Source organism: Lampris incognitus, chromosome 6 (assembly GCF_029633865.1).
Source record: "Lampris incognitus isolate fLamInc1 chromosome 6, fLamInc1.hap2, whole genome shotgun sequence".
Classification (NCBI taxonomy): Eukaryota; Metazoa; Chordata; class Actinopteri; order Lampriformes; family Lampridae; genus Lampris; species Lampris incognitus.
This window is the reverse complement of record NC_079216.1, coordinates 3,691,245-3,715,862: the sequence shown is the minus strand read 5'-3', so window position 1 is coordinate 3,715,862 and position 24,618 is coordinate 3,691,245. Positions and strand designations below refer to the sequence as shown.

The 24,618-nt window shown below is 45.6% G+C and overlaps 1 protein-coding gene across 1 annotated transcript in view; it reads left to right on the top strand.

Annotated features, from left to right (window-relative positions):
- The window catches only part of LOC130113928 (AP-3 complex subunit beta-2), a 57,281-nt gene that overhangs the window by 5,720 nt on the left and 26,943 nt on the right, over positions 1-24,618 (top strand). Inside the window, exons 2-15 of the mRNA XM_056281634.1 lie at positions 8,732-8,807; positions 11,749-11,823; positions 12,191-12,286; positions 13,505-13,665; positions 15,020-15,086; positions 15,430-15,612; positions 15,773-15,970; positions 17,680-17,777; positions 19,319-19,373; positions 20,109-20,180; positions 21,267-21,329; positions 22,239-22,371; positions 22,686-22,795; positions 23,671-23,846. Coding sequence (XP_056137609.1) covers positions 8,732-8,807; positions 11,749-11,823; positions 12,191-12,286; positions 13,505-13,665; positions 15,020-15,086; positions 15,430-15,612; positions 15,773-15,970; positions 17,680-17,777; positions 19,319-19,373; positions 20,109-20,180; positions 21,267-21,329; positions 22,239-22,371; positions 22,686-22,795; positions 23,671-23,846 — 1,563 coding nt within the window. The remainder of the gene's footprint in view (positions 1-8,731; positions 8,808-11,748; positions 11,824-12,190; positions 12,287-13,504; positions 13,666-15,019; positions 15,087-15,429; positions 15,613-15,772; positions 15,971-17,679; positions 17,778-19,318; positions 19,374-20,108; positions 20,181-21,266; positions 21,330-22,238; positions 22,372-22,685; positions 22,796-23,670; positions 23,847-24,618) is intronic.

The window sequence follows — 24,618 nt, the reverse complement described above, 5'->3', positions numbered from 1 at the left end:
CGATATGTATGGTTGTATATATGGTGATATGTATAGTGATATGTATGGTATTGGCAGGTTCTCACCAGTGTACAGCCTTACTGTAAATGCTGATGTTTCATTCCATCCTGACAGACCTCAGTCACGTGTGTGTCCTTGGTTTCTTCGCTTTTGCTGCTAGTCTCCTACTGTGATGTCTGGGTGTTGTTTGGACACAGACTTGTGTGTGTAGTGGAGAAGTAGTTTCAGACTTGTGTGTGTATTGGAGATGTAGTGTCGCTGTGTATAGTGGAGATGTAGTTTCACACTGACTGCCTGAATCCCAAAATATTCCCTCCAAACAGGCTTTTTATAGCAGCTGTCAGGGAACACTGCTTTGATTCACTCTGCTGAATGGACGGTTGGTTAAAGTAACAGACGCTTAGCAACACACCAGCAGAGCAACACACCAGTCCACACAACACACCAGCAGAGCAACACACCAGTCCACACAACACACCAGCAGAGCAACACACCAGTCCACACAACACACCAGCAGAGCAACACACCAGCAGAGCAACACACCAGTCCACACAACACACCAGCAGAGCAACACACCAGTCCACACAACACACCAGCAGAGCCACACACCAGTCCACACAACACACCAGCAGAGCAACACCCCAGTCCACACAACACACCAGCAGAGCCACACACCAGTCCACACAACACACCAGCAGAGCCACACCCCAGTCCACACAACACACCAGCAGAGCAACACACCAGTCCACACAACACACCAGCAGAGCCACACACCAGTCCTGCTTCACTTTACACTTCTTTATATCTAACACTCAACACACGAGTGCCAATACACACACGCACAAACACACATGACACATCTGCAGTACACACAAATGCAGAAAAAACAGGCAAACTTGTACACACACATGGATAACACATCTGCAAATACACACACGCAGAAAAAAACACAAGCTGTGTGCACACAAGGTGGACACACACACACACACACACACACACACACACACACACGCAGAGGTGTAAAAACTAAAAACAAGGTCCATAACGTAAAAGCCCTGACCGTGTGTTTAATTTCCACACCTGAATTTTACACCTCTGCCAAACATACAACCTCACACACACGCACAACCTCATATACACACACAGATACACATAGAACCTCACACACACACACACATACACAAATATACACACACAACCTCATACACACATCTACACTCACACAACCTCACACACATACACACGCATACAACCTCACACACACGCACAACCTCATATACACACACACAACTTCACACACACACACAGATACACATAGAACCTCACACACACACACACATACACAAATATACACACACAACCTCATACACACATCTACACTCACACAACCTCACACACATACACACGCATACACACGCATACAACCTCACACACAGATACACATACACAAACTCACACACATATACACACACAACTTCATACAAACATATACACACAACCTCACACACATATACACACACAACTTCATACACACATATACACACAACCTCATACACACATATACACACAAAACCTCTCACACAAATACACACACACATGCACACCCACATCAGCGTGCTGCATTGAGTTCATGTGCGTACTTGTGTGTGTAGTTGTACGAGGTGTCTCACATGTGTGTACTTGTGTGTGTAGTTGTACGAGGTGTCTCACAAGTGTGTACTTGTGTGTGTAGCTGTACGAGGTGTCTCACATGTGTGTAGTTGTACGAGGTGTCTCACATGTGTGTACTTGTGTGTGTAGTTGTACGAGGTGTCTCACAAGTGTGTACTTGTGTGTGTAGCTGTACGAGGTGTCTCACAAGTGTGTACTTGTGTGTGTAGCTGTACGAGGTGTCTCACATGTGTGTACTTGTGTGTGTAGTTGTACGAGGTGTCTCACATGTGTGTACTTGTGTGTGTAGCTGTACGAGGTGTCTCACATGTGTGTACTTGTGTGTGTAGCTGTACGAGGTGTCTCACATGTGTGTACTTGTGTGTGTAGCTGTACGAGGTGTCTCACATGTGTGTAGTTGTACGAGATGTCTCACATGTTTGTACTTGTGTGTGTAGTTGTATGAGGTGTCTCATAAGTGTGTAGTTGTGTGTGTAGCTGTACGAGGTGTCTCACATGTGTGTACTTGTGTGTGTAGCTGTACGAGGTGTCTCACATGTGTGTACTTGTGTGTGTAGCTGTACGAGGTGTCTCATGTGTTCTTTCCTCCCGTCTGGGATCTAAGAGTTGTTCGCTATTTTCGGTCGGCGTGTCTCCTTGTGTAGTGATGTTTGTGTAGCGTCACCCTGCGAGGCACAGTCGGGTTCTGTCCATGTTTGTTGGGGACAGGCTGTCAGAACATGTACGAGGTGTCTCACATGTGTGTAGTTGTGTGTGTAGTTGTACGAGGTGTCTCACAAGTGTGTACTTGTGTGTGTAGTGCGGCGGTGTCACGTGACTGTGTAAATACTTACAGAAACTAAAGACAAAGCAAAAGCAAAGCGGCTGTTGGATCTCCCAGAACGTTATTCCAGTCACACGGAGAACAGAAAGGAGGCTCCGACCAGTTGTGGAGCCTCGGATGCAGGAGGAGCAATGCTGATTCCGTCCTGGCCGTGGAACAACGGAGCAACTCTTTACCCTTGTGGGAAGGCTGAACGATGAGCAAATGTGAAGGGAAGGCCGCAAGTTGTGGCGTTATAAGGAACGTCTATTTTCTCTGATTTTTAAGCCGATTTAAGGACATTTATTTGCAGCGGACATCAGACATAATTGTATTCTTGGAAAGTTTTAAGTCCCACTGAATCTAAAAATCTGTGTCATGCCTGTGTGTTCAGGTTTGACTGAGTTATGAGTCCGATTTTTGACACAAACATTGACACTGATGTGATTGTTGATGTGAGTTAGAGATGTTTCTGGCTCAAAATGTGAGTTTTGATATTGATATTGGAGAGAAATTCAACTGGTTTGGTTTGGAGATCAGTTGGAGTGTTTGGATACGATATGTATCTAGTCTTCCATCATGTCTTACGTTACTAGTTACATGTAACTAGTAATGTAATCTTATGTTACTAGTTACATGTAACTAGTAATATAAGACATTACATTACTAGTTCCATGTAACTAGAACAACTAGTAATGTAATGTCTTATATTACTAGTTACATGTAACTAGTAATGTAATGTATTATATTAGTAGTTACATGTAACTAGTAATGTAAGACATGAGTAGCTCTCCCTGAAGAAATCTTATATAACTTGAGTAAATGCTCTTCTGTTGGCCTAATATTCACTTCAGAGTGAAGACCACATTTAGGGGCGGCACGGTGGCACAGTGGTTAGCACGGTCACCCCACAGCAACAAGGTCCATAGGTTCGAGCCCCGGAGTAGTTGTACCTCGGGGGTCGTCCCGGGTCGTCCTCTGTGTGGAGGTTGCATGTTCTCGCCGTGTCTGTGTGGGTTTCCTGTGGGGGCTCCGGTTTCCTCCCACAGTCCAAAGACATGTAGGTCAGGTGAATCAGCCGTACTAGATTGTCCCCAGGTGAGAATGTGTGTGTGTGTGTGTGTGTGTGTGTGTGTGTGTGTGTGTGTGTGTGTGTGTCGGCCCTGTGATGCCTGTTCAGGGTGCCGCCACACCTGCTGCCTAATGACTTCTGGGATAGGCTCCAGCATCCCTGCGACCCTGAGTAAGGATAAGCGATTTGGATAATGGATGGATGGATGGATGGATGGATGGATGGATGGATGGATGGATGGATGGATGGATGGATGGATGGACTACGTGTACTTGGCTTTGTTGAGGATCCCTGATTTGCAGTTGGAGCAGCCCAGATCATTATGGTATGGATTCAACTGTCAGCTAAACATTCGTGCTGTGAGCTCTTCTCCGTCATAGTATAACAAAAATAGGTTTCAACATTGGTATCGCTGTATGTGCCAATTTCCTACCCTACCTATGTTGTGTAACTTAAAAACGGTAATATAAAGGGTAATATAAGACTCTTTCTGCTTCGGTTAAGGTGGCTGGGGGGAAAATTAGTCATCCTTCACATTTGCTCATTGTCCTGAAACCATAACACAACAAATGTGGAGGATGACTCATTTTCACTCATGCCACCTAAAAAGATGCAAAAATGGTGTCTCCAATACACATTTGTTGTGTTATGGTTTCAGAACGATGGAGACAGATGGATAACAGTTGGATACCAGATAGGATGCAGGCGCCTCAGGAGGATTTCTTTTGCTGGGCACCAAATCATGTTTTTCCCAAATGAGGTACCGATTGTTAGGTGTTCTGTGGTCTCAGATGGCTTGGCAAATGGTGCAAGTAGCTGCTGTAAATGGGCGGGGGGGGGGGGCTGGTCGAGGGAGCAGGCCCCTGAGCCGAGCCCCGAGTGTTCACGGTGTCTGGCTCCGCCCCTGCATCAGACCGGCGTCTAGTAGAGAATCCCGTCCGCCAGTCCACGGGTCGCCTGTTTGCCGAGGTGATGTAACGAGGGTCTGTCACCCCGGCGGGTTGCGTGGCGGCGTGTGTGTTTGCTTTGTGATTGTGAGCCGGCGGAAACCCGTCACTCAGGGTGTGTTAGTGATGTCTGCAGCACAGACAGCAGCGGCTGCATCAGCACCGCCGTGGGGGGGGGGGGGGGGCTGGAAATCGCTTCACTTCCCTTTATGGCCTTCTGTGTTGCCTTGGAAACCAGTTGGGGGTAAAACATCCCGGCGGCTCTTTAATCAATACCCCCCCCCACACACACACACACACACCTAGTCACTCCCAGATGACAGGGATGTTTCATTAGTGGGTTTATCTGCTGGGTCCCTCCTGCAGGACTTGGTGGTATAAACAGGAAAACAGAGTCCAGCGTAGACATTCAGCATTAAAACTGTGTTTTTAGGGAATGCGGATTCAGTGGATTGGGGTGTGTGTGTGTGTGTGTGTGTGTGTGTGTGTGTGTGTGTGTGTGTGTGTGTGTGTGTGTGTGTGTGTGTGGCAGATATCTTTTTGTAGTATAATATACAAGCTTATCTGAGAACCACACATGGAAACACTTGTGCTGCTGTAATTTCATATTATCAATAGCTTGCCTAATTTCTTTTCTTTATTTATTACCCCCCCCCCCTTTCTCCCCAATTGTATCCGGCCAATTACCCCACTCCGTCCCGGTCTCTGCTCCACCCCCTCTGCCGATCCGGGGAGGGCTGCAGACTACCACATGCCTCCTCCCATACATGTGGAGTCGCCAGCCGCTTCTTTTCACCTGACGGTGAGGAGTTTCACCAGGGGGACGCAGCACGTGGGAGGATCACGCTATTCCCCCCCAAGTTCCCCCTCCCCCCCCGAACGTGCGCCCCTACCGACCAGAGGAGGCGCTAGTGCGGTGACCAGGACCCATACCCACATGCGGCTTCCCACCCGCAGACACGGCCAATTGTGTCTGTAGGGTCGCCCGACCAAGCCGGAGGTAACACAGGGATTCGAACCGGCGATCCTGGTGTTGGCAGGCAATGGAATAGACCGCCACGGCACCTGGACGTCCCACATGGAAACACTTTTGCTGCTGTGATTTCATATTATCGCGAGCTTGCCTAATTTCTTCGTTGTAAATACAGCTCCAGATCTTCTCGGTATTCATTTGGGGTGCATGGATACATGGTATCAGTACTTCATCTAGAAGCCTGTTTAGATTTTGATATTTGTAATTTATTTGTAATTCCGCCTGCGACACTCATTCAGTGCACTTGCTTATCTCCTTCCTCGTGTTTTCTATCGCTGCAGTACTTCCACCAAGTCTTGATGAAAACTCTGTTCTCATAGAGCTTATAACATCTGCCTTCATATCTCCGAGTTGCCCTTCTCTGCTGGCCACCTCCTCTGCCATGTCGTCATTAGCTTCCTGTGTGTCACCATGAATGGGGGTAGTCAGCTAACTTCGGCTGCTCTGGCACGTTCTCCTTTTCTTTGCCAACCTTCAACATTACAATATCCACACTAACACTACGTTACAGTATCCACACTAACACCACGTTACAGTATCCACACTAACACTACGTTACAGTATCCACACTAACACTACGTTACAGTATCCACACTAACACCACGTTACAGTATCCACACTGACACTACACTAACACTACGTTACAGTATCCACACTAACACTACGTTACAATATCCACACTGACACCACGTTACAGTATCCACACTAACACTACGTTACAGTATCCACACTAACACTACGTTACAGTATCCACACTAACACTACGTTACAGTATCCACACTAACACTACGTTACAGTATCCACACTAACACCACGTTACAGTATCCACACTAACACTACGTTACAATATCCACACTAACACTACGTTACAGTATCCACACTAACACTACGTTACAGTATCCACACTAACACTACGTTACAGTATCCACACTAACACCACGTTACAGTATCCACACTAACACCACGTTACAGTATCCACACTGACACTACGTTACAGTATCCACACTGACACTACGTTACAGTATCCACACTGACACTACGTTACAGTATCCACACTAACACCACACTAACACTACGTTACAGTATCCACACTGACACTACGTTACAGTATCCACACTAACACCACACTAACACTACGTTACAGTATCCACACTGACACCACACTAACACTACGTTACAGTATCCACACTGACACTACGTTACAGTATCCACACTAACACCACGTTACAGTATCCACACTAACACTACGTTACAGTATCCACACTAACACTACGTTACAATATCCACACTAACACTACGTTACAGTATCCACACTAACACTACGTTACAGTATCCACACTAACACCACGTTACAGTATCCACACTAAAACTACGTTACAATATCCACACTAACACTACGTTACAGTATCCACACTGACACTACGTTACAGTATCCACACTGACACTACGTTACAGTATCCACACTAACACCACACTAACACTACGTTACAGTATCCACACTAACACCACACTAACACTACGTTACAGTATCCACACTGACACTACGTTACAGTATCCACACTAACACTACGTTACAGTATCCACACTGACACTACGTTACAGTATCCACACTAACACTACGTTACAGTATCCACACTAACACTACGTTACAGTATCCACACTAACACTACGTTACAGTATCCACACTAACACTACGTTACAACATCCACACTAACACTACGTTACAGTATCCACACTAACACTACGTTACAGTATCCACACTAACACTACGTTACAGTATCCACACTAACACTACGTTACAACATCCACACTAACACTACGTTACAGTATCCACACTAACACTACGTTACAGTATCCACACTAACACTACGTTACAGTATCCACACTAACACTACGTTACAATATCCACACTAACACCACGTTACAGTATCCACACTAACACCACGTTACAGTATCCACACTAACACCACGTTACAGTATCCACACTAACACTACGTTACAGTATCCACACTAACACTACGTTACAGTATCCACACTGACACTATGTTATAGTATCCACACTAACACTATGTTACAATATCCACACTAACACCACGTTACAGTATCCACACTGACACCACGTTATAGTATCCACACTAACACTACGTTACAGTATCCACACTAACACCACGTTACAGTATCCACACTAACACTACGTTACAGTATCCACACTAACACTACGTTACAATATCCACACTAACACTACGTTACAGTATCCACACTAACACTATGTTACAATATCCACACTGACACTATGTTACAATATCCACACTAACACTATGTTACAATATCCACACTGACACTATGTTACAATATCCACACTAACACTACGTTACAGTATCCACACTAACACTACGTTACAGTATCCACACTAACACTACGTTACAGTATCCACACTAACACCACGTTACAGTATCCACACTAACACTACGTTACAGTATCCACACTAACACTACGTTACAACATCCACACTAACACTACGTTACAGTATCCACACTAACACCACGTTACAGTATCCACACTAACACCACGTTACAGTATCCACACTAACACTACGTTACAATATCCACACTGACACTATGTTACAATATCCACACTAACACTACGTTACAGTATCCACACTAACACTACGTTACAGTATCCACACTAACACTACGTTACAACATCCACACTAACACCACGTTACAGTATCCACACTAACACTACGTTACAATATCCACACTAACACTACGTTACAATATCCACACTAACACCACGTTACAGTATCCACACTAACACCACGTTACAGTATCCACACTAACACTACGTTACAACATCCACACTAACACCATGTTACAGTGTCCACACTAACACTATGTGACAATATCCACACTAACACTACGTTACAGTATCCACACTAACACTACGTTACAACATCCACACTAACACCATGTTACAGTGTCCACACTAACACTATGTGACAATATCCACACTAACACTACATTATGAAGTTTTGTTGCAAATGAGAGTGTTTTCAGTAGGATGTGCAGTACCTCTAGCAGAGCAGTGTGAGACACGTCTTCTTACGTGGCAGCCGTACCCCGAAGTTTTCTGATCTGTCGTTGAAGTTTTACTTGCTAAAGAAACCAGAGAGCAGTTTGAGACCCATGTGTCTGTTTTCCCTGCAGACACGATGACCTGAAGGAGATGCTGGACAGCAACAAGGACTCTCTGAAGCTGGAGGCCATGAAGCGCATCGTGGCTGTGAGTATGGAGGATGTCTGCATGGGGACTCAGGGGTGAAAGGTCACGGCAACTGTCTGCCCTGCCACTGGAACAGGTTTTTCAGAATGTACTAATGCCTTGCTCGGGGTTCTTCACATTAGCTGTTATATTGCTTGAAAAATCATTAGTTTGGATAAAATGCTATGTAACTTAAACATCACAGGTTTGGTTCTTGTTACAGTCATGTGTCCATAGTCATCCTGGAGTTGCCCATTTACTCATCCATTGTCAGACAAAAACTTCAAACCTAAACACGATCCTAACCTTCCCCTTACTGTATACTGTTGATATATGATGTGTTATATTTGTATAAATCTCTGAGAACACAATGTATAAAATAAATATAGCACATAACGATGTCAACAACTTACATAAAGTTTAAGAGATTATGAACCTGTGTGTAAATCTACTAAATACATGTCTTTACGCAGCTACTAAATAAATGTTGTGAACTATAATAGACGATTTAATGTCCTGACCTGTAGAGATCCACATGTGAAGAGAATCCGTACTGCAGTTTTAGGAAATTTGAGGAAACTGCTTTAGGAATCTAGAGACACAAATACAGTCCCAAAAATTGTAGCCCCCAGAGATTCATATTTTAAAATACAGGGAGAAATGCCACCGGGGAGACTCCTGATAGTCAAAACAGAGATTAAATGTCCTACACCTTGAAGAGAAGGAGTTCAAACAGCAGCTGTAAGGGCAGGCGATGCTCGTAGAACTACATCTGTGAGAGATGGACAACACCGGCCAGACATTAAATATTCATCATCGGTGTCTGCTTCCTCCTCTTGGAGCTCCACACCTAAAGCCTCTCCTCATACTGCTGCAGGCAGGAGGAGAGAGAAGGAGGTTCATTGCCAATCAAAGATGGCACCCAACTATGGCGACTTGCTACGAGCTGTTTTCCCCTTGTTTTTTGTTTTCGTGTTATATGTCGCTTTTGTTGCACAAAACGTGTCTTGCACCATTACGTATGAGCACCAGACTTTACTGGACATAAGATTAGACGTTCCAAACAGCTGGAAGCCGCGGGACTTGCTGACAGAGATTACTTACAACAAACAGGTACCACCATGGAATAACGGCCGCAGACAGCGCTGCCAGAGGCGAGGTAAACAAGGTGGTCTCCAACTCCACAGGTACTGTCCCCGACCTCCACCCAACACTGAAGAGGCGTGTCAGCCAAGACAGCCCAACAATGTCCAGAGTTTTCAGCATCTAAGGGCGAATCTCATCCACACCTGGCACCTTGCCACCGAGGAGCTTCTTAACTACCTCAGAGACCTTTGCCAGGGATATGGGTGGGGCTTCCCCCAAGTCTTCAGACTGTACCTCCTCCACTTAGGACGTATTAGCTGGGTTCAGGAGCTCAGGAGCCTGAGTCAGGCCCTGCTTCCTCTTCCTGAGTCACCGGATGGTTTGCCAGAACTTTCTTGAGGCCAACCGAAAGTTCTCCTCCGTAGCCTCACCGAACTCCTCCCACACCCAATTTTTTCTTTCTGCGACTGCCAAAGCCGCAGCCCCTCTGGCCTCCAGGTACCTGTCTGCTGCTTCAAGACATCCCTGGGCCAATCACGCCCAAAAGGCCTCCTTCTTCAGCCTGATAGCTTCCCTCACCGCTGGTGTCCACCAGCGGGTTCTTAGGTTGCCACCTTGACAGGCACCGATGAACTTATGACCACAGCTCCTACCTGCTGCATCTGCAATAGAGGCTTTGAACATGGCCAACTCACCATGGCCCCAGCCTCCCTCGGGATACACAAGAACTTCCTCCGGAGGTGGGAGTTGAAGACCTCACAGACAGGGGCCTTCGCCAGACGTTCCCAGTTCACCCTCACTACATGTTTGGGTTTGCCAGGTCTGTCTGGCAGCCTTCCCCGCCATCTGATCCCACTCACCACCAGGTGGTGATCAGCTGACAACTCTGCGCCTCTCTTCACCCGAGTGTCCAAAACATACAGCCGCAGATCTGATGAGACGACCACAAAGTCTATATCGATCTTTGGCCTAAGGTGATCTGGTTTTCGCCATTGTTGCCCATGTGAGCGTTGAAGTCCCCCAGCAGAACTATAGAGTGAGTCCCTAGTCAGAATCCTATCCAGGACACCACCCAGAGACTCCAAGAGGGCCAGATACTCCAAACTGCTATTCGGTGTATAAGCACACACAACAGTCAGAGCCTTCCCCCCAGCGACTTGCAGTCATATAGAGGTGACCTTCTCATTCCCTGGGGAGAACTCCAACATGGCGGCGCTCAACTAGGGACTTGTGAGTATCCCCACACCCACCCAGTGCCTGTCACCTTGGCCAATTCCGGAAAAGTAAAGAGTCCAGCCCCTCTCCAGGAATTTGGTACCAGAACCCATGCTATGTGTGGCGATGAGCCCAACTATATGTAGTTGGTACTGCTCCACCTACTACAACAGCTCAGGCTCCTTCCCTGCCAGAGAGGTGACATTCCACGCCCCAAGGACCAATCTGTGATGCTGGAACTCGGCATGCCCCGGGGGGCTTTTGCCTGCCGCCTGGCCTACATTGCACCCTACCCCAATGCTCATCCCCGCATGTGGTGGGTCCATGGGGTGAGTTTTGGATTATCAAAATTCTTTTAAAAACTTTTGACCATGTTGCTGTCCGATCCGAGTCAGCTGTAGATGTGTCGCACGTGTGCACGATTGACTCAGATCAGGCAGCAACAGAGAGCAGCGTCGGTCGAGCGAGCTACAGAGTTAATGAAGAGAGGGAGCAGCGATAGCGAGAACAAATGTTTATCGAAAAGATTTTTAATGACCCCAAAACCACGAGAGGTTCTTCATCATAAAGTGCACCAAAAAATTTTAGGCTGATATGTCCAGTAGTTTCAACAGTTTAAATTATTCGTTTGTGTGTGTGTGTGTGTGTGTGTGCGTTACAGATGATAGCCAGAGGGAAGAATGCATCGGACCTCTTCCCGGCCGTGGTGAAGAACGTGGCTTGTAAGAACATCGAGGTTTGTGAATCTGAAGGTTCTCAGTTTTCTTTATTCTGCTGGTTTTAAATCTCTCTCGTCAGCTGTAATGTTTGCACATGCTTATTTCTCTGTATGTGGAATTTAGTCGATTGTTTCCCTCTTCTTTTGTCACGATTTCATTTCTGTTCATCGCTGCTTTTCTCTAAGTTTTTTCAGGACGTGAACTGATTTCATGTTAGGTTTTTTTCTTTCTACACTTCTTTGTCACAGTGTTCCCGTTTTAAACTTTTTAAACTCGTGATTTTTTTTGTACCTTAGATAACAAAGGTAACTGGCAAGAAACTGAGGATTTTTTATTCCGTCTGCCTGTTAAAGTGTCTCTCTCATCCACGTCTCCTGGTCCCAGGTGAAGAAGCTGGTCTATGTGTACTTGGTTCGATATGCTGAAGAGCAGCAGGACTTAGCGCTTCTCTCCATTTCTACATTCCAGCGAGGGTTAAAGGTGAGTGATATCTGTCTGTCTGTCTGTCTGTCTGTCTGTCTGTCTGTCTGTCTGTCTGTCTGTCTGTCTTGTCTGTCTGTCTGTCTGTCTGTCTGTCTGTCTGTCTGTCTGTCTGCATGCCTGCCTGCCTGCCTGCCTGCCTGCCTGCCTGCCTGCCTGCCTGTCTGTCTGCCTGCCTGTCTGTCTGTCTGTCTGTCTGTCTGCCTGCCTGTCTGCCTGCCTGCCTGCCTGCCTGCCTGTCTGTCTGTCTGTCTGTCTGTCTGTCTGTCTGCCTGTCTGCCTGCCTGTCTGTCTGTCTGCCTGTCTGTCCATCTGCCTGTCTGTCTGTCTGTCCGTCTGTCTGTCTGTCTGTCTGTCTGCCTGTCTAGCTAAAGGTAGGAGGTGTCTGTTGAGCTATATAGCTCGCTAGCTAGCGAGTTAGTTAAAATGGATAGGTATTAGCCTATCTCACTGAGACCAAAGATTTTTTTTGTGGGGGGGGGTGTCCCCCCTTTTTCTCCCCAATTGTATCTGGCCAATTACCCCACTCTTCTGAGCCGTCCCGGTTGCTGCTCCACCCCCTCTGCCGATCCGGGGAGGGCTGCAGACTACCACAAGTCTCCTCCGATACATGTGGAGTCACCAGCCGCTTCTTTTCACCTGACAGTGAGGAGTTTCACCAGGAGGACGTAGCGCGTGGGAGGATCATGCTATTCCCCCCAGTTCCCCCCACCCCCCTGAACAGGTCCCCCAGTTGCTGCACTAGCGCCTCCTCTGGTCAGTTGGGGCGCCTGTTCAGGGGGGAGGGGGAACCGGAGGATAGCGTGATCCTCCCACGCGCTACGTCCCCCTGGCGAAACTCCTCACTGTCAGGTGAAAAGAAGCGGCTGGTGACTCCACATGTATCGGAGGAGGCATGTGGTAGTGTGAAACCCTCCCTGGATCAGCAGAGGGGGTGGAGCAGCGACCAGGATGGCTCGGAAGAGTGGGGTAATTGGCCAAGTACCTTTGGGGAGAAAAAGGGGGGGGTATAAGTATATTTGTCAGTAGAAAAAAAACCCACCTAAAATACAAATGGCAAGTAATCTAATTCACCCTCTACACACACTTTGCTTGTGTTTCACTTTTGAAGATGATGTTTGATTGGTTGATACTCGATCATTTTTTATCTCTCATCTAACTTCTTTTCGTGTAGAACTACCATTTCAAAAAGATTTTATTCTTCCCTCCCATGTGTAGGATCCAAACCAGCTGATCCGAGCCAGCGCTCTCCGCGTCCTCTCCAGTATCCGGGTCACCATCATCGTCCCAATAATGATGCTAGCCATCAAAGAAGCAGCTTCAGATATGTCTCCATATGTCAGGAAGACCGCCGCCCACGCTATTCCCAAACTCTACAGGTAACCTGATCCAAGCTCTAAGTAACCTGATCCAAACCCTACAGGTAACCTGATCCAAACCCTACAGGTAACCTGATCCAAACTCTACAGGTTACCTGATCCAAACCCTACAGGTAACCTGATCCAACTCTACAGGTAACCTGATCCAAACCCTACAGGTAACCTGATCCAAACTCTACAGGTAACCTGATCCAAACCCTACAGGTAACCTGATCCAAACTCTAAGTAACCTGATCCAAACTCTACAGGTAACCTGATCCAAACCCTACAGGTAACCTGATCCAAACTCTAAGTAACCTGATCCAAACTCTAAGTAACCTGATCCAAACCCTACAGGTAACCTGATCCAAACTCTAAGTAACCTGATCCAAACTCTACAGGTAACCTGATCCAAACTCTACAGGTAACCTGATCCAAACCCTACAGGTAACCTGATCCAAACTCTACAGGTAACCTGATCCAAACCCTACAGGTAACCTGATCCAAACTCTAAGCAACCTGATCCAAACCCTACAGGTAACCTGATCCAAACCCTACAGGTAACCTGATCCAAACTCTACAGGTAACCTGCTCAAACAGTGGTCCCGAAACTCCTCTTCTTAGACTGAAAATTTCTTCCCTTTGTCCCACTGTGCTACAGGTGTAAACACACTGAAGGCTAAGCTGAATTAATGATACTGAAATATAATTCTTATTTCACTTTTTTGTTTTACTTTATTCTTCTTTTGGCTTGCACCCTGCCTCCCAGGGGTCGCCACAGCAGACTCGACAGCCTCCATCGGTACCCTGTGAGGGCACAGCACCGATGGCGGTCTTGTCAGTCCGCATAATGATTTGGCAAAATTTTACATGGGATGCCCTCCCTGATGCAACCACTAACCCTATGGATGGGGCACTAGTGAAGAGTGCTGGATGCCCTCCCAGTATGTCACCTTTTTTTTTTTTTACTTAATAAAGTAATTTAGTTTTGTTTTTTTTATTTATAGAATTACAAAAAAATTAATTAAAATATTTTTTTACTTTATAAAGTTTGTAATTGGCCCAGAAGCCTGTAAATATCTTGTATTTCTCACAAAAAAAAAACAAGCAGGAATTTAGTTCAAAGAATGAAAAGATCAAAAAGTACTTTTAGAAATGTGTTGTTAACGGTCTCCATTTCCTGATCCTCCAGGATCATTTCTCTGACCCTGGTGGTCCTGAGTCTCAGGTGTCAGAATCAGACAGCCGTGGTAGGAATACCTGTTAAAGTCCTGTGTGGTGGTAAAAACTATAAACCCCAGTAAACCATCAGACACACGTCACGAGTAATGAGGTGTTTAAATCACACGAGAGTTTTCCTTTTTCTTCGCTTCAGTTTGGATCCGGAACAAAAAGATCAACTGATTGAGGTCATCGAAAAACTGCTGGCTGACAAAACCACGGTAAGTCCGTTCAGTCTGCTCATGGCCGTGCAGTGTTACCTGGGAACACTAAACTCCACATTTTGCCACAGTATAAGATCACGTTCTTCTTCTTCACAATGAAACATACATTTTATGCAGTCGCTGGATGGCTTAAGAGTTTGTGTGCTGCGGCTCTGCTCATAAAAAGGTTGAAAATAGGGAACGCAGTAGCACAAACATCCTGTGATGTCCAGTGGAAACGACTCTTACCACACAGTTCAACAAGGACGTTCTCCAAAACCGTCAGCTGAACTCACAGACTTCAGCTCCTAGGTCCTGACCTGTTGTGTGTTTATACATGTGTGACTGGACGCGTTGGCAGCTGGTGGCAGGAAGTGTCGTCATGGCATTTGAGGAAGTGTGCCCTGAGCGCATTGACCTGATCCATAAGAACTACAGGAAGTTGTGTAACCTGCTGATCGATGTGGAGGAGTGGGGTCAGGTCGTCATCATCAACATGCTGACGCGTTACGCCCGTACGCAGTTCCTCAACCCCAACATTAATGTGAGTTATATACATACGTGAAAACTTTTACACGCCTGACTCGGGTATGTTAAAGGAATTCTTCCCTCAGTCTTTTTACATTTTTTTCTGTCTTTTTCTTTTTCCTTTGTCCTTCAACCTGTTTGTTGAATAACTGTCTTTTGTCCATTTACCTACGTAGGAGTCTCTGCTGGAGGAGGGCGGAGGTGGAGAGAAGACGTTCTACGGCTCAGATGATGAAGATGAAGACGATGAGGAGGAGAAGGAGAAGAAGGCGGAGGCAGCTGCCATTGTGAAGAGGAAGCCTTATGTGATGGACCCGGACCACCGGCTGCTGCTGAGGAACACCAAACCGCTGCTACAGAGCCGCAATGCTGCCGTAAGAGCTCCGCCCCTCTGCACCCCACCCCCCACCCCCCCACGGCTAACTAGAACACATCTGTACCCACTGAATCCCCCCCCCCCCCACTGGTTAACCAAGACACATCTGTGCTCACTCAGCCCCCCCCCCCCCCGTACTGGTTAACTAGATCACATCTTTGTAACATTGTTTTAGAAAAGTGCTATACAAATATAGTTGTTTTATTATTATTATTATTATCTGTAATCACTCCCCCCCACTAGTGAACCAGGACACATCTCTACTCATTCACAGAAAGTTGAAACAGTTCATTTGGACACGGCATTATTGAGAGAAATATTTCATCACTCATCTTAGTGACCTCTTCAGTCTCAACTGACCGCGATAGGACCTGAAAGATGGTGACCTATACCTGGGCAGGGTGAAGCCAGAGGAAACTCTGTTGGAGGGCCGCAGCGGTCTTGACGTGCAAATCGGTCATCCGACTTGGGTGTAGGGCTGAAAGACTAATCGAACCATCTAGCAGCTGGTTCCCACCGAAGTTTCCCTCAGGATAGCTGGTGCTCCGAACCACAGTTTTATCTGGTAAAGCCAATGATTAGAGGTTTTGGGGCCGAAACGATCTCAAACTATTCTCAAACTTTAAATGGGTAAGAAGCCCGGCTCACTGGCTTAGAGCCGGGTGTGGAATGCGAGCATCCAATTTGTCGCTTTTGGTAAGCAGAACTGGCACTGTGGGATGAACCGAACACCAGGTTAAGGCGCCCGATGCTGACGCTCATCAGACCCCAGAAAAGGCGTTGGTTGATGTAGACATCAGGACGGTGGCCATGGAAGTTGGAATCCACTAAGGGGTATGTAACAACTCACGTCAGGACTACTGCGGGCCTACACCAGAGTTCCTATGGCTTCACCCTACCCAGGCATAGCTCACCATCTTTCAGGTCCTATCACGGTCAGTTGATACTGAAGAGGTCACTTTAGATGAGTGATGAAACGTTTCTCTCTCAATAAACGTTGTGTCCAGATGAACTGATTCAACTTTCTGTGATTTTTCTCACCTGGATTATTGGGCATGCATAAAGACATCTCTACTCAATTTTTTTTTCAATACCGGTTTACCATGCAACACTAATCTGTACTCACTAAACCCTCCACCCCCCCACTGGTTAACTGGAATACATCTGTACTCACTAACCCCCCCCCCCACTGGTTAACCAGCAAACATCTGTACTCACTAACCTCCCCTACTGGTTAATCAGGAAAGATTTGTACTCACTAACCCCCCTAGAAACATCTGTATTCACTAACCCCCCCCCATTGGTTAACCAGGAAACATCTGTACTCACTAGCTCCCCTAACCAGTTAACCAGAGCACACGTCTACTGTGTAACCCCTAAATTTATCAAATTGAATCTAATCTAGTCCAATGAAATCTAATCAGAACATTATGTATGACATAGCTTTGACTTGCATAGCTTCATAACAGAAGTTTAATTGAGCTCTAGTGTAAAAAGGATTAAAAAAACGTGAATTTTTTTTCAGTCATGTTTTGCCAGCATATTACAATAATACCAGCACATTGTGAAAGCTGCATCATAAAGCAGCGATGGATTTCTGGCCTTGACATATTCATCTGGTTCTGTTGTCTCACTGCTATCTTCATTCACCTTCATCAAGGAAAGAAATGCATCACCGCTCAGAATGTCGCCCTAATTCTATCCTAGGTGGTGATGGCAGTGGCCCAGCTTTACTTCCATCTTGCCCCCAAAGCGGAGGTCGGGGTGATTGCCAAGGCTCTGGTCCGCCTGCTCAGGAGCCACAGGTGAGCATTCAGTTCCTCCTCACAACGTGGAGCTTCTAAGAAGACTTATCTCATATGTAGATCCTGGAGCTTCTAAGAAGAAACCAGACTCATCTCATATGTAGATTCTGGAGCTTCTAAGAAGAAACCAGACTTGTCTCATATGTAGATCCTGGATCTTCTAAGAAGAAACCAGACTTGTCTCATATGTAGATTCTGGATTTTCTAAGAAGAAACCAGACTCATCTCATATGTAGATCCTGGATCTTCTAAGAAGAAACCAGACTTGTCTCATATGTAGATCCTGGATCTTCTAAGAAGAAACCAGACTTGTCTCATATGTAGATCCTGGATCTTCTAAGAAGAAACCAGACTCATCTCATATGTAGATCCTGGATCTTCTAAGAAGAAACCAGACTTGTCTCATATGTAGATCCTGGATCTTCTAAGAAGAAACCAGACTTGTCTCATATGCAGATCCTGGATCTTCTAAGAAGAAACCAGACTTGTCTCATATGTAGATTCTGGAGCTTCTAAGAAGAAACCAGAGTCATCTCATATGTAGATCCTGGATCTTCTAAGAAGAAACCAGACTTGTCTCATATGCAGATCCTGGATCTTCTAAGAAGAAACCAGACTTGTCTCATATGTAGATTCTGGAGCTTCTAAGAAGAAACCAGAGTCATCTCATATGTAGATCCTGGATCTTCTAAGAAGAAACCAGACTCATCTCATGTGTAGATCAGTGAGATGAGTTGAATTTGTGTTGTTTCACTGTGTCTGAGTCTGTTCGAGGCTGCTCAGTCATACCAGCAGTTTTATTGGTTTGTGTTTTTTTATCCTGAGGTGTTTACAAGGACACATCTTCCCCTAAAAAATAAAACAGAATAAGTAACAAGATGTTACTGGTGGGATCACAAAAACCAATTACAATGAGACAGAAGAAGAATGAAAACCATATGAGAGCAATTTCAAAATTTTTTATTAAACATTTACTTTTTTAAGTTGTCTGTTTAAATTTTCTTGTCTTGTGTCATTTTAACATCCAAATGCAGATGTCGTGGGTAGGGAAGTGAAGAGAATCTGACTGAACAAATCAAATTTACATGGAAGTGAGAGTGATGAACACCAGTCACAAACAACCATTAGCAGTGGTGAATGTCAAGAGCTGTCTCCTCAGCTGTATGTCCCGCTTACTGTCTGCTCCTTACTGACTGGCTGTTGTTGTGGAGCATGGTGTGTTGTGTTGACGATGATGATGATGATGATATTATGCAGCATCCAGACAGACTGTCTTTACATTCCTCTGAAGGAAGAATGTTCATGATGTGCGTCGACAAACCATCGAGGGATGGATGTTCTGATGAATACTTCTCTTTCTGTCTCCAATGTTTTTTCTATTCATCTTTCGCTCTGTCTCTCTCTCTCTCTCTGTCTCTCTCTCTCTCTGTCTGTCTCTCTGTCTCTCTCTGTCTCTGTCTCTCTCTCTCTCTGTCTGTCTCTGTCTGTCTGTCTGTCTGTCTGTCTCTCTCTCTCTCTCTCTCTCTCTCTCTCTCTCATAGTGAAGTCCAGTACGTCGTTCTTCAAAATGTTGCTACAATGACCATCAAGAGAAGGGTAAGCGCTCATCGCATTTGACCTGCTGCTGGTTTTCCTGTGTGCAGTGGATTATGGATTATAAATTATAGATTGTGGGCATCCAGGTGGCATTGTGGTCTATTCTGGTGCCTACCAACACGGGGATCGCCGGTTCGAATCCCCAGGTTACCTACAGCCTTGTCAGACGTCCCTAAAGACACAATTGGCCGTGTCTGCAGGTGGGAAGCCGGATGTGGGTATGTGTCCTGGTCGCTGCCGTAGCGCCTCCTCTGGTCGGTTGGGGTGCCTGTTCGGGGGGGGGAGGGGGAACTGGGGGGAATAGCGTGATCCTCCCACACACTACGTCCCCCTGGTGAAACTCCTCACTGTCAGGTGATAAGTGGCTGGTGAGTCCACATGTATCAGAGGAGACGTGGTAGTCTGCATCCCTCCCCAGATCGGCAGGGGGGGGGGGGGCAGCGACCGGGATGACTTGGAAGAGTGGGGTAATTGGCCAAGTACAATTGGGGAGAAAAAGGAGGAAAGAAATCCTAAATAAATAAATTATAGATCGCAGATAATGGATTGTGAATGCTTGATTCTGGGTTGTGCGTGATAGATTCCAGTAGGTTGTATATAAAGGATTATGGATGGATGACGTTCTGCAGATTACAAACGATGAGAAATGATATCATATGGATTGTGGGTGATGAATGATGTTGCAGTGAAGCGCGGAGAAAATTTAGATTATTTTTTTAGTTTCTGTGTTTTCAGGGGATGTTCGAACCGTACTTGAAGAGTTTCTACATTCGCTCCACCGACCCAACGCAGATCAAAGTCCTCAAGGTTTGAATCTATTCTACTCTATTCTATTCTATTCTGTGTACTTTATAACTTTAGACAGAAAAGACTTGTAGGGGACTCGTTGGCCATGTGTCACTTGACTAGACCCCCCTAAATAAGACTCATGTCGTCTGGGTACAGACAGTAAAAACAGAAAGAGCGTAAGTCATACAGATCTTCATTCATGCTTCACCATGAGACAGCCTGACCAACACAGAGACTAATTCAGCATGTTCATCCTCTTCATGACTGTACATGGGATGGTGCAGGATTCTCTCACTGCAGCCATTTTACATTTAACCTTTTAGTGGGAGTTTAGATATTTCTTTTAATGAACATTGTGGCAGGGCAATTGTAGTGAATTCAGGGGGCAGCCAGGAAGTGAACCCAGGTCTCCTGCACCACGGCCAGCTGCTCTTACCAGTCAGCTAAAGGGTCGGACCCTTTAGTGGACTGGTTAACGTAGTCACCCGTGGTGCAGGAGACCTGGGTTCGCTTCCTGGCTGCCCCCTGAATTCACTACATTGGTGTCAGAAGTGGGATGGTGAGACCGTGAGGCCATCAGAAGAAGTGTGTGCGCCCAGAGGTGTGAGGGAGCTGATATGCTGAAGCGCAGGTTGCGCTTTCCGAAGGAGGGGGGTAGTGTAATGACCACGGATGACTAGACTCGCTAGCCTTTGGCTAAGGGGTCGGACCCTTTAGTTGACTGGTTAGCGCAGTCAGCCGTGGTGCGGGAGACCCGAGTCCGCATCCCGGCTGTGGTGGTTCCCAGCTGCCTCCTGAATTCGCCACAGAATTGTGCAGAGTTAATTAATCAGGAGATTCGATACTTGGAAATATTAAACCTGTTGTGATAGACACAAAACATGCTGAGAGACTAGCATTCTGCACTCTGTGCAATGTTTTATTAAACACACAATTCACAAAAGGCCTAAAGCTCAGCTCAGTGTTTCCCTCTCAGGACCGTTCACCGTGTTTAGCAGTGTCTTTACAAGAGCTCCTCAGTGTCCAGCCGCACCTCTTGTGCACCTCCCTGCCTTTGGTTGGTTTTGTGGATACGTTTGCCAATTTAACTTTTTCTTTTTGCAGTTGGAGGTCCTGACCAACCTGGCGAATGAGACCAACATTTCCACCATTTTGAGAGAGTTTCAGGTACGATGAGAGGCTGTTCACACCTACTGTTAACATGTCATCTGGATCTGGTCTGCTGTCTGGATCAGGAAAAACACACACATACGTGTATATATATATATATATATATATATAAAAAAAGCTGAAATCTGTGACTTTTCTCCCTTAATAAATGTTTATGTTCTCCATGTGTATGATGGAGTCAGGCTCCATAGCACCACCAGTCATCTTCACCATGGGTGGAGACTCTCTCCAGTCTCCGTATACCACTGTTGAGATGTTTGACCTGGTAGGATGAACACTGGTGCAGCAGGAAACACGTACGTGTTGGAAAAAAGACTGAGACGTGATGCTGATGTATCCATGACAACCAGTATGACTGTACAACAGTGTTCCGATACAGTGTGATGTAGTTTGTAATACATCAGACTGTGTGTGTTAGCTTTGGTCCCAGGATCCATTTTTACAAGGGTGGAACTGTTTACTGCTGAGCTGACGGCACACCACCCACAATGGCTGCTACACCTGGTTTGTAGTCCTGCTTCACCTGGTTTGTAGTCCTGCTACGCCTTGTTTGTAGTCCTGCTACGCCTTGTTTGTAGTCCCAGAAAATCAGAGTCGACAGGTCTGTTTCTCTCTGCCTCCTACATCTACTATTTCACAACACTGTCTGTCCAACACCACCACCACATCCCCTCCACCTTTCAGATTAATTAAATAATGACTTATTAATGGAGAAAGTCAGTGATTGCAGCTTTAAAGCGAGACGTAAAGTAAAGTAATACAAAGAAACCAACTCCTCTGGCTCATGTTATTGGATCTCAGTCGGGGTTTAAATGAAATCCGCACGGTGCATTTATTGTAAATCCTCCTAATGAACCTCCTTCACACTTGATGATACTGAAACGAAGTTGGCTTTTTTTTAAACAGACATACATTAAGAGCATGGATAAAGACTTTGTGGCAGCCACCATCCAGGCCATCGGTCGCTGTGCCACCAACATCGGCGAGGTGAGAGACACCTGTCTGAACGGCCTGGTCCAGCTGCTCTCCAACCGCGACGGTGAGTCTCACGGGCCAGCACACGGACGAGATGGCACACACCAGAAATGTTCTGGTAGTGTTCCTCAAGTCGTGAATGAAAGAGATGGATCAGAATCTGTCCAGAGTAATGTAATGCATAGAGTCAGACAACGAGTCCATGTCATGTGACAGGGTAATTGTTTTTTAACAGAACTTTTGTAACAGTTATGATATTAGTACATTTTCTGTATTTGCTGGTATTTCTAGTATCTTGGGGTCCTGGAGTAGGGAGGGGGGATGACTAACGGATCATTTGTATTGTAATGGGTGTGACTGTGTCCTCTGGTCTGACAGAACTGGTGGTGGCCGAGTCGGTGGTCGTCATTAAGAAGCTGCTTCAGATGCAGCCTGAGAAGCACAGCGACATCATCAAACACATGGCCAAGCTCACCGACAACATCCAGGTCAGAACCTCCTTCGTCTGGCCTCCATTCATTTTCTAATCATTCCCGGGAGTGACAGAGTAAAAGAACAGTGCCCCCTGGTGGCGTGGTGGTTAGGCCAGGGTGTCGCAGCGGCAGCAGGGGTGGAGGACGGACATGCAGACGCGGTAACGGGTGAAGCAGGTTTACTGGTAGCAAACACGAGGGGATCAGGACCACGCATGATTACATGATGGTGACATGGTGCAGACGTGGAACACTTAACAGCGAACAAACAGCCAAACAAACTTAAATACACAGAAACTTGACTGGATAATGAACGACGGTTTTGGGGCAGATGGTAACGGAGGAAAACTGGACAGGACTCCGGACTGGGATGGTGTCAGAGCAGTACAGGGCAGGAGATCTGAAAACAAGGCTGGAGTGGCCATGGTGTCCACCAGGGTGTCCACCAGGGTGTTCGCCTGTTCAAACTGACATAAATCTTCATGACATGAGTAACTTGTAAACACCATAAACCGACATAAGCTATATGAGGTCAGAGTCTTCAGAGAAATTGATGTTTTTATGAAAAGAAGAACTACATTTTTTTACATCTATCTTTGGAAGGCCACAGTAACTAAAAGCAACAAGACATAAGTTACAAGATATTATTATGTTTATCATTGTTGGTGTTCATATCAGTATAGTATTATTGTCACTGTATTAACATGTTAAGATTAACTTTATTAAACTAAAGTCCCTTTAGGGAAATTATATTACGAGTACAAGTATTAATTATAGTGTTAGCATTCTTAGTAGCATGTTATTGGTGTTTGTATGAATATTAGTAATATTCCCATATGAGTATTAATATTAAGTGTTAGTATAAGTGTTGGTATTATCTGTTTTCCTAGGTGCCGATGGCTCGGGCCAGTATTCTGTGGCTGATTGGTGAATATTGTGAGCATGTCCCAAAGATCGCCCCGGACGTCCTGCGGAAGATGGCCAAGTCCTTCACCAATGAAGAAGACATCGTCAAGCTGCAGATCATCAACCTGGCTGCCAAGCTTTATCTCACCAACTCCAACAGGTCAGCCCGTCTGTCACACTTCAACCAAGCAAGCAACATTTTATTTATATAGCACTTTTAAAAACATACAGTTACAAATACACAAATACACAAAATACAAATAAATACATTAAATAAACTGAATGAATATAAAACATGGTATAGGGAGTAACAGACCAAGCTAAAATCAAAACAAAACAGAAGTCAGGGGTGGGGAGCTATAAATAGGCTTGCCTGAAAAGATGGGTCTTTAGAAGCTACTTAAAACAGTCCAAAGATTCAGCGAATCTAATGGATTGGGGTAGATTATTCCAGAGGCTTGGGGCTAAAACTGCAAAGGTGCGGTCCCCTTTTGTTTTGCAGTTGGAGTGAGGGATGGATAAAAGAGCGAAGTTTGAGGATCGGCTGGGTTGGGAAGTGGAATGAGGAATGAGAAGATCAGAACTGTAACTGGGGGCTAGATCATGTGGTGCTTTAAATGTAATCAGTAAGATCTTAAAGATTATTCTGAGGGATACAGGAATAGGGGTAATATGGGACCTACAGCTAGTTCTAGTTAGTAGTCTAGCAGCTGAATTCTAAACCAACTGTACACGATTTAAAGTAGCTTGGTTGAGGCCAGAGTAGAGGGAGCTACAGTCATCTAAACGGGAGAAAATGAAAGTGTGAATTAATGTTTCAATATCCTTAAAAGACAAAATTTGCAATGTTTCTTAGCTGAAGAAAACAGGATTGGACAAGTTTAGTAACATGGTGATTGAAAGACATTCTGGTCAAAGATGATGCCAAGATT